General features: G+C 37.9%; 1 protein-coding gene across 3 annotated transcripts; it reads left to right on the plus strand.

Moving 5' to 3' along the window:
* The first annotated feature begins 256 nt into the window (after nucleotides 1-256).
* On the plus strand, nucleotides 257-9,334 carry pgghg (protein-glucosylgalactosylhydroxylysine glucosidase). Of its 3 annotated transcripts, XM_051883371.1 has the most exons (15): nucleotides 267-401; nucleotides 1,130-1,239; nucleotides 1,765-2,024; nucleotides 2,105-2,315; nucleotides 2,666-3,098; nucleotides 4,651-4,770; nucleotides 4,854-4,985; nucleotides 5,061-5,172; nucleotides 5,351-5,423; nucleotides 5,616-5,752; nucleotides 6,351-6,484; nucleotides 6,595-6,690; nucleotides 8,245-8,342; nucleotides 8,432-8,640; nucleotides 8,767-9,334. In XM_051883371.1, the coding sequence occupies exons 3-15, from the start codon at nucleotides 1,784-1,786 to the stop codon at nucleotides 8,841-8,843; spliced, it is 2,073 nt and encodes a 690-aa protein (XP_051739331.1). In that variant the 5' UTR covers nucleotides 267-401; nucleotides 1,130-1,239; nucleotides 1,765-1,783; the 3' UTR covers nucleotides 8,844-9,334. The 3 variants fall into 3 exon arrangements, with proteins under 3 accessions (XP_051739330.1, XP_051739332.1, XP_051739331.1); XM_051883370.1 differs by lacking the exon at nucleotides 1,130-1,239 and having other exon boundaries at nucleotides 257-401; XM_051883372.1 differs by lacking the exon at nucleotides 1,130-1,239 and having other exon boundaries at nucleotides 257-401; nucleotides 2,990-3,098.
* The last annotated feature ends 1,422 nt before the right edge of the window (nucleotides 9,335-10,756 follow it).

The following is a 10,756-nucleotide window of genomic DNA, read 5'->3' on the forward strand; positions in this document are numbered from 1 at the left end:
GGTCTGTGGAATCTAAAAGACTGAAAATCAGGATGTTGTATAAGGATATATAAGGGTGTGATGTTTTCTGACATTAACCATGCCTTATTTTACTTGAAAACTGCTTTTGAACCAAAAAAAAACTCATAATATGACCCATTTAAAAGCAAATCATCATAGAAATGCGGCCTTTATATTATAACGCAGGATTCTTTGGAGACATTTCGTTCACTAAAGCCGTTTCTAATATTCACAATTTCACCCTTCTTGTGTTTTAAGAAGGGAGCCACGTACCTGACCAATCAGAGACGCTGTTCGAGCGCAATGCCCCGCCCTTTCCAGTCACATGACTGTTGCTCCGCGTCCGCTTCGCTGAATGAGATGAGCCACAGGGACTCATAGCAAATATTTGATATCCATCAGTAAGTACTGAAGTTTTTATCATAAAGCCCTGTTTCTGTTAAATATGTAACATCCTAGATTTGATGGTTAGTCAAAGTGAGTTATTTGAAAGGACAGAGTGAGATCTCAGCGATCTGTTTTTGCATGGGTAAAGCTTTTATTTTGTTCACGGTGAACAAAGTGCAGTTGTCACGGGTTTTACGGTAAAAGTATAGCGGTAAAACTCACAAAAACATGTAAAAATAAGAAAAAGACCCCAAAGAATTTTGAAAGAATATGAAAGTATTTTGCCTATTTTTATTTTAATTTTCATGACAATTTCATATTAATACATACGAAACACACACACACACATATATATTTATGGGTCAGTGATGTGATGGGTCATTTTTTTGTCCAAAGGCCTTAATAATAATGAAAAACAAAGATATGACATCCAAAGTATGTAAGGTAGTACAACTAGATCTCTTTTATTGAATCCATAATTATATTTTGCTACATATAAGGGTATTTTAAAGATTTTGAAGTGTCAAAAGATCATGTGGTTTAACCGTCCAAAGGCCAATACAGCCTTTCGTGATTTAAAATTACTTAACATGTAATAAATGTATATATTTGTTATTCTGGCATGATTTTATAACATCATATATCAACATAGTGCAAAATGGTATTAAAATTATGTGTAGAAGTCGTTGCTTTGTTATGAGAAAGAATGTCTGGAAAAATGAATTTCACTGATGTCATTCAGAGTAACCAATATAAAGGGACCATTTCGGATCAAGTCATGCAGTCAATATCATGTGACAGGATGTGACATCATTCAGACACCTGCAAAGGACCACATGATTGTGAAGCAAAGTAACTAACTCTCTTTTAACTATTTGAAAAATTCATGTTTTCACTTGCTCATACGCATGTCCCGAAACATCAGGTCATTCGGTACAACCGCTATAAAACATGGAAAATGTTGAAATATTTTAAAAACTTGTACTGAATATAAAATGTTTGATTGTCCTTTTGTTAGCTAGCTAGATATCAGTCTGTTAGCAATGTTTGGAAATATCGTCATTCGGTAAAACCAAAAGTGTCATTCGGTAAAACCGAAATTTTGGTTAAACCAAATGACTTTTTTTTGGTGACAAATTTTGTCCATCTTGTAATAAATGACAAAAGCAGTGTTAATTGATTATAAAAACCACATAATCTCATTGTTAACACTTAATAAAACAAAATTAATTATATCTCCATTATAAATATCTGTGATATAATTTTCAGTTTTATGGTCGTTTTATGGTTCTTGTCACATGATGTCAAATGGCTTCCTGCATCTAAGTTACACATCCTCTCTTTCCTCATCTTTTCCATATGTTTTTCTTTTGACAGACAGGAGAATTGCCCAAAAATGACCTCTGACCCTGACTACATCTTCATCTCTGACACTCTGCCCTCTGACCCTCGCTTCATGCCGCCGCTGGCCAACGGGCTTCTGGGATGGAGAGTTTTTGATTCATTTATGCATATGGATGGGGTTTATAATGGTGAAGGCGGGACTTGTCACCGCGGCAACATTCCATGTCCACTCGCAGTTCAAGTGAAGACGGCAGAAGTGGGACAACACACGTACGAGTTAGACATGCACACAGGTTAGAACACACAAACACACACACACACATGTAATACTGCATTTAAACATATACTACAAGACTCTCTCTTTCTGTATCAGGTATTTTCTCTCATACCATGGTCGCGCCTCATTTCGAATCCACTCAGGTTTTGTACGCTCACCGGGAGCAATCAAACCTTCTGGTCATGGAAGTTCTCCTTAAACGCTTTGAAACCAGTGCTGAACCAATCACGATTCAGCTAGAGAGCTCTTTCAAATCCCAAAGCGATGACATTGATTTCCAGAATGCACCAGACTACAAGGGTGGGAGGTATATCTGCTTTATAATATTTGCATCCTGAATTACAATTAGACATCTTTCTTGTATTTATTTGCATACTGAATTACAATTGGTGTGTTCGACTTCAGCTGTGGCTGGATTTAACCGATCAGTGAGATTTGCAGTCGTGGAAGAGTTTAAAAAAGGAGAAAAACTACATTACCCATGATGCTGTACAGAAAATTCCACCAATCCACCAAAAAGAGCTATTTAGCTCCACCCACTCCATTGACGACTCCATTTTAAATTTCTAACTCGCACTGCTTCATGTCAGACGCCGATCAGTGAAGTCGAACACACATAAACACTACATGTGTCAGCAGACCCTTTCTTCTCTTCAGGCATATTTTTGGGCAGACCATCTCTTCAGAGATTCCTGGAGGAATCCGTCCATTTGTGCACCTGATCTGGATGCCCGTCGCATCTACTCTTACCCTCCCACCCGACCAGAGCCAGTCCAGCTGGGTTTTCCTGGTTGCCCTTGCCGGGAGCGACGAGAGCGCCAAATCGTGTTTTGATACTGGTTTGGGGCTTATTGAGACTGGTGACTTACGCCCCTCCCACATGAGGAGTTGGGCGGAGCTTTGGAAGGAGAGCAGCATTGAGGTGGTGGGAGCAGAGACACTGAACCGTGCTCTAATTGGCTGCATGTTTTATCTTCTCAGTTTGTTCCCATCTCCAAGTGAGGAGTTTGCATTTGGAGGGGTCAGTCCTGGGGGTTTGTCAAACGGGAGCATAGATGAGGATTACCACGGGCATGTGTTCTGGGACCAGGTGAGTTCAAAGTCGGCATGAAATGGAAGTTTTCTTCCATATTATGACGTAAGTGAAACAGCTTCTCAAACAAGAACAAATGTAGGGCGGGGCTTGATTTTGTTCATGAGGAATTGATTGGATGGTTGTGGTTTGCTATTGGTGGTTCTCAGGTGAGTGACAGGTTGTCAGCAAACACGTCATCAGAGAAGAGAAGAGATGAAGACAAAGGGGAAGTTATTTTGATTAAAGATTACAGAGGAACCTGAATTAAAAAAAATGATGTGCATGGATAAATAAATGAATTGTCAATTTTGATTTCAGGATGACTTAAACACAACACATGAACTGCGTTGTTTTATTGTTTTATAATGTTTCCTGGGGTGCACTTATAATGTTAGTATGCTTTTTACATCAAAAATTGTCATGATTTAGAAATAAAAGGAATTTTTCCTACCCTGATTTTAGCTCTCTGATTTGAATGCTCTGTTTTAAGGGGCGTGTCTGCTGTAAGACTTCAGTGTAAACGCCCAATGCTGTGATTGGCTAACATCTTCGCATATGAAATAGCTAAGTATGTAGCTACTCTCTCAAAAATGTTTAGCACGTTTTTACTATTACAGATCTCAAGGTTAACTAATCGTGAAAAGTGTTGCATTACATTTAGATCTATGGCGTTATATTTAGATCGTGGCATGAAAGGTTGCAGTGATGAACATTGTAGCCAATCACAGACATGATCAGCAGTGATCTCGTCATTGCAACTTCTGTAACTAACGAATGCTTTCATCATCACTAACAGTGCAAACGTGATATAACTAAGAGATTCGCTGAGTTCTTTGGCGAGAGTCCAGAACTCAGTCACTGATAAAATCGCGCTGTTTGATTGACAGCTCCAGCGATTGCAAAGGGAGCGTTCTTTGATCGCTTTCTATATATAATTTAATCACCATTTAAATAACAGATTATTTTCACTGGTTTGATTTACTGACACATAAACAAAGAACATCTGACTGCACATGAATCATTAATATCAGATCAGGCATTAGAATGAACACAGTGTTGTTGCATTACTGTCGAGTCCATATCGTAAAAGTCTGTTTGCAAATCCTGTGCCGATTTACCAAAGAATCCACAGTGAAATGTACTGAATACAAATAAATAAAGCTCAACTGAGACATTCACATTGTTGAAAATAAATAACCATATTCCTAGCATTAGGATCCTTTGAAAGGTAATGTTATTTTAGTCCTGTATCACTGTTCTCTCCTCCTCATCTCACTAACATGCCAGTGGGCGGGGCTAATGTTGCAATGATGAAGTAGGCGTTGATTTCTTCTGCAGAGGCGGGGTTTCACCTATCTATAGGCACATTCCAGGATCAGTCGTTCGCTGGGTCTGGTGTCAATAAAAGCTTTTATTGGAATAACAAGGAAGATTTCAGTTCTGAAACTTACAGGATGTTTTTATAGTACGATGACCTCTTATATATCAAAAGCTCAAGGAAAAGTTGATTTCTCAATTCTTGAGACTTATGAAAGTTTTTATTTTGGCTCTCTGGCTCCCCCTGCAGGACACATGGATGTACCCCAGTGTTGCCCTCTTTTATCCCAGTTTGGCCAGGGCTGTTCTGAAATACCGTGTGGGAACAGTAGAAGGTGCCCGAGCAAACGCCCAGCAGATGGGCTACAAGGTACAGTGGGTAATCGGATGATGTTCTTGAATTATCTGCAGCTTTATATACTCTATATACAGTTTTCCTTCCCATTTAATCAGGGATTGAAGTTTGCATGGGAGAGTGCGGTAACGGGCCATGACGTTTGTCCAGAGGACATTTATGCACAGCAGGAGATCCACATCAATGGAGACGTGGTTCTGGCTTTCCAGCAGTACTTCTATCTCACACAGGTACAGATGATACACACACAAACACACCGACAGCTGTACCAGAAATGCATCTTCTGCGTCTCATCTGTCACACAGGACCTGGAGATGTTCAAAGAAGGGCGGGGCAGTGAGGTAGTGTGGGGCGTGGCTGACTACTGGGTTTCACGGGTTACATGGGACCCGTTAGACCAGCAGTACCATATCAAAGGTATATATATATATATATAAAATAAATATATATAATTTATTAGTATTATATTTATTATATATATATATATATATGAACAAAGTGAAATGACACATTAGAAACAGTGTAAACTTGCCAAATGTCTTGTTTTGATAGTATGCAAGCTTCTTTGTGAGATTTTGTGTTGTTTGTACATTAGGTGTGATTCCTCCTGATGAGGACTACTTCACTGTTGACAACTCAGTGTTCACCAATGCTGTCGCCCAAAGCAGGTGTGTGTTTGAGTACATAATCACTCATACTGAGGGTTAGTGATTTGAACAAATCCCTCATCCTCAGTGCTTATCTTCAGTGCACTTATCCTGAACTGTTAATGCTACAGACATGAATGATGCCTCAAATTGTGTGATAGATTGTGTGCTATTACTTTTAGATATCTTTCTTTGGTTCTCTCTAATATTAAGTCTTCAGTTTGCCGTGGAGTTGTGCGGCCTGTTAGCGCAGACGGCTCCTCCCGAATGGCAGGACATTGCTGATAAGATCAAAATTCCCTTTAACCCAGACCTGAAGTATCACCCAGAGTTTGACGGCTACTCGCAGGGTAAGATGCCCTCATCAGCTTCATGTTCATGTTGTAGTAATCATTATAATCATATGCTAGATTCACCTTTCCAAATCTCAGAAATTGAGTGCCACAGGAATAAGTCCTAAAACCCAGAAATGAGTTCAGTTTTGAACTTCCTGTTCCCTCGTCCCAAAGTCAATGGGTTTTTGGTTAAATGTCTGAAATAAGGTCTGTGGTGAACACAAGATATTTTCACGTTTTATTGTACAACCTAAAATACATAGTTAAAGCTAGCTTATACTTGCTTGTAAAAGGCGATTGCTACCAAGTGGCTAAATGGGACTATAGAGGTTGTGTGGGACATTAAACATCATCAGACGAACAGGTAAACTCATCTACTCACAGCCTTGTTGTGTTTATAATCGCGCTCTTGCAAACTATTATAATTCAAACTTTCAGGGAAAATGTTTTTTTTAAATAATGACTGAAAGAGTTTAATGGTGGTGACGTTGATGTCTTGCGGCCGTGGTGTAGTTCCTTCCTTTATAGCTCAAATTTAGCTTTTTATTTCTGCCGAGTCTTTGTTGCAATTTCTGAAGGTATTGGTGCTCTGATGGTACTTCATATTCCACAGGAAGTCTAGTCAAGCAGGCAGACGCAGTGTTGCTCGGATACCCACTGGCCCTCCCCATGACCCCAGAGGTCAGACGCAATGATCTGCAAGCATATGAGGTCGTCACAGATCCACTCGGACCAGCCATGACATGGGTAAGTCACACGCTATGGCCATCATGCGAATATATATTTTGCACAGTATATTTTCTTGTAAAAATGTGCAGGAAGTGTAAATATGTGTCTATGTGTGTGTCTGTTTGTAGGGCATGTTTGCTTTGGGTTGGCTTGAACTTGGAGAGCCTGAAAAAGCCCAAAAGCTTCTGCAGAAATGCTTCAGAAATATCCAGAAACCCTTTCAGGTTCGTTCCACCCCTCTCTCTGTGGATGCTACGTGTCTCATTCCATATTTGCATACTATTTACCTTATTTTTGTTGTATAAAATAGGTATGCTATGCATAGTATGCATATTTTCTGTATTAAGTATGCAAGCATAGCACATTTTATGGAAACCATATCCCACAATGCAATGCAGAACTTGTCCTTCCTTTTTCAGTGTGATATTTAAACCCGAAACCTTATCAAACATGATTTTTTCATTTTAATTTAAACTCATTATTTGATTGGTAATGTATCATAATTCCACAAAATATTGAGCAGCACAACTGTTTTCAACATTGATAATAATCAGAAATGTTTCTTGAGCAGCAAATCATCATATTAGAATGATTTCTGAAGGATCATGTGACACTAAAGACTGGAGTAATGATGCTGAAAATTCAGCTTTGATCACAGAAATAAATTACACTTTAAAATATATTCAAATAGAAAACAGTTATGTTAAATTGTAATAATATTTCACAATATTTCTGGGGAAAAAAATATTAAATTTAAATTAAAAAAAATAATAATTTAAGTACATTTAATTAATACATTTTAATTTTAATTTCAATAAAAAAATATAGTGCCTCACACACTCAAATCCTTCAGCGTTGCATAAGATGAAAGTAAAATATGAACTATAAAATCCCACATACTACTTGATTAAATTTAAATGTCAAAAACGCAAACAATTTTACAACAAATGGAATCAAATCTGCATAATAACTGTATTTATTTTTGAGATGATAACAGATGAGCAGAATTAAATATGCAAAATAATGAGGTCATGTGACAAAAAGATGTAATATAAGTCTCTGGTGTCCCCAGAATGTGTCTGTGAAGTTTCAACTCAAAATAGATCATTTATTAAAGCTTGTCAAATTTGCCCCTATATGGGTGTGAGCAAAAACACGCTGTTTTTGTGTGTGTCCCTTTAAATGCAAATGAGCTGCTGCTCCCGGCCCCCTTTCCAGAAGAGGGCGGAGCTTTAACAGCTCACGCTTTGGTTGCTCAACAACAACAAAGCTGGAGAATCTCACGCAGCCAAAATGAGGATTGTCAGTAACGGTGTTCAGCCTTACATTGTTCAAACCGGAGTCGGACACTGATGGAGAGACTCAGGAAGAAGTTACAACTTTTAGACGTTTCTGAATGGTTAGTGGATAAATTTATGTAGTTTCTGTGGAGTTGATTCAGCTCATCGACTAGCATGTGCCGTCATGTTAATCTTTTGTGCAAATCCAGCGTTGAATTGACCCTCGTTTGTGAAGCAGTCCGGTGTAAAATGACGGCATGTCAACAACACTCTACTACAACAACTCTTCCTCTTCTCTATAGCAGCCCAACATGGCCTCGCCCCCTTTGTTGCGTGTTCTCGGGGGCGGGGTTTATGTAAATTTTAGGGTTAGTGATGTCACCAACCTGGTAAGACACTAGTTGTAGTCCTTAAACAGTGATTTCTGTAAAAGAAAATATCTCTGAAAACACAGTATCTATGAAGCAGTACTCTAGTATTTTATCTCTCTTTGTGCAGGTGTGGAGTGAGTCGGCTGATGGCTCTGGATGTGTGAACTTCCTCACCGGGATGGGCGGCTTTCTGCAGGCGGTGTTGTTTGGCTACACTGGCTTCAGGTGACAAAATCACTGCCAGCTTGAAGAGAAAGTGGCTTTATCACATCTGGACTTCATTCTGTGTCTTGTACCTTTCCTGTGTCACACAGAGTGCAGAAGGAGCATCTTGCCTTTGCTCCGTTGCTCCCGCAGGACGTTGATGCACTCAGTGTGAAAGGTGTGACTTATCTTGGCAACAAGATGGACTGGTTGGTAACGAGTGTGGAAGTGAGTGTGGAAGTGAGGAAGTTTGGGAGTAAAGAGCCATTCGCTCTTGAACTTGTCCTGAATACTGGAACTACAATCCCTCTTATTCCAGGTAATAAACAGGCGTATAGTAATGAATTCAATGAATTCAACAGATGATGAATAGTAATGAATGATGTTTGCTATGGCGATGTATTTTCTCCAGAAATTAATCGTTTTTATGAATTGTTGTCCACAGGACAGTCGGTGACGTTTCTACGGCAGCCTGGTCAGATCCGTAAACTGAATTCCGGTTTTTCCTGCTGGCCGGTCTGATGATCCACGTCACAAACCAGCTGTCTGGTGTTTGTTTGTGTATTGGGTTTTCTTCCAAAGTTTTGGAATGGAACACTTTATCACTGAATAACTTGCATAAAGCATTTATACTTGTACTGTATGGTATATTTAAAAAAAATACCACATTTTACTGTAATAATTTACTGTAATAATGCCAAATATTTGAATTATATTATTATTGTTGCATGAATCACAGTATACTCTGGGAATACTGACGAATCTGTTTACAATAAAATTGTTGATATGTTAATTGTAATTTTTGGGGGGTTATTTCTGCCAATCACTTTTGTAATAAATATAAGGAAGCTTGTTTCCACCACTAAATAAAAAAAAATAAAAAAGGTAATTACGACTTTTTATCTCGCAATTCTGACTTTACACCTCGCAATTCTGACTTTCTTGCAATTCTGACTTTATCACACAATTCTGACTTTATAACTCGCAATTCTGACTTTTTATCTCGCAATTCTGACTTTATAACTCACAATTCTGACTACATCTCGCAATTCTCACTTTATATCTCACAATTCTGACTATCTTGCAATTCTGACTTTATCACACAATTCTGACTTTTTATCTCGCAATTCTGACTTTATATCTCGCAATTCTGACTTTTTATCTCGCAATTCTGACTATCTTGCAATTCTGACTTTATAACTCGCAATTCTGACTTTATATCTCGCAATTCTGACTTTTTATCTCGCAATTCTGACTTTATAACTCACAATTCTGACTACATCTCGCAATTCTCACTTTATATCTCACAATTCTGACTTTTTATCTCGCAATTCTGACTTTATCACACAATTCTGACTTTTTATCTCGCAATTCTGACTTTATATCTCGCAATTCTGACTTTTTATCTCGCAATTCTGACTATATCTCGCAATTCTGACTTTATCTCGCAATTCTGACTATATCACACAATTCTGACTTTATAACTCGCAATTCTGACTTTATCTCGCAATTCTGACTTTATCTCGCAATTCTGACTTTATAACTCGCAATTCTGACTATATCACACAATTCTGACTTTATAACTCGCAATTCTGACTATATCTCGCAATTCTGACTTTATCTCGCAATTCTGACTTTATAACTCACAATTCTGACTTTATATCACACAATTCTGACTTTATGACTCGTAATTCTGACTTTATCTCACAATTCTGACTTTATATCTCGCAATTCTGACTTTTTATCTCGCAATTCTGACTTTATATCTCACAATTCTGACTTTTTATCTCGCAATTCTGACTTTATATCTCGCAATTCTGACTATCTTGCAATTCTGACTTTATCACACAATTCTGACTTTATATCTCGCAATTCTGACTTTTTATCTTGCAATTCTGACTTTATAACTCGCAATTCTGACTATATCACACAATTCTGACTTTATAACTCGCAATTCTGACTATATCTCGCAATTCTGACTTTATCTCGCAATTCTGACTTTATAACTCGCAATTCTGACTTTATAACTCACAATTCTGACTTTATATTACACAATTCTGACTTTATGACTCGTAATTCTGACTTTATCTCACAATTCTGACTTTATATCTCGCAATTCTGACTTTTTATCTCGCAATTCTGACTTTATATCTCACAATTCTGACTATCTTGCAATTCTGACTTTATCACACAATTCTGACTTTTTATCTCGCAATTCTGACTATCTTGCAATTCTGACTTTATATCTCGCAATTCTGACTTTATAACTCGCAATTCTGACTTTATAACTCGCAATTCTGACTTTATAATTCGCAATTCTGACTTATCTCGCAATTCTGACTATATCTCGCAATTCTGACTTTATAACTCACAATTCTGACTACATCTCGCAATTCTGACTTTATATCTCACAATTCTGACTTTATATCTCGCAA

Source organism: Ctenopharyngodon idella, chromosome 24 (assembly GCF_019924925.1).
Source record: "Ctenopharyngodon idella isolate HZGC_01 chromosome 24, HZGC01, whole genome shotgun sequence".
Taxonomy (NCBI): Eukaryota; Metazoa; Chordata; class Actinopteri; order Cypriniformes; family Xenocyprididae; genus Ctenopharyngodon; species Ctenopharyngodon idella.

Coding starts and splice junctions, on each gene's coding strand:
- pgghg (XM_051883370.1), top strand. CDS start 1,784: ATGACCTCTGACCCTGACTACATCTTCATCTCTGACACTCTGCCCTCT. Junction 5,173..5,350: donor CCAGCAGTACCATATCAAAG/GTATATATATAT, acceptor TTTGTACATTAG/GTGTGATTCCTCCTGATGAG. Junction 8,641..8,766: donor TACAATCCCTCTTATTCCAG/GTAATAAACAGG, acceptor TGTTGTCCACAG/GACAGTCGGTGACGTTTCTA.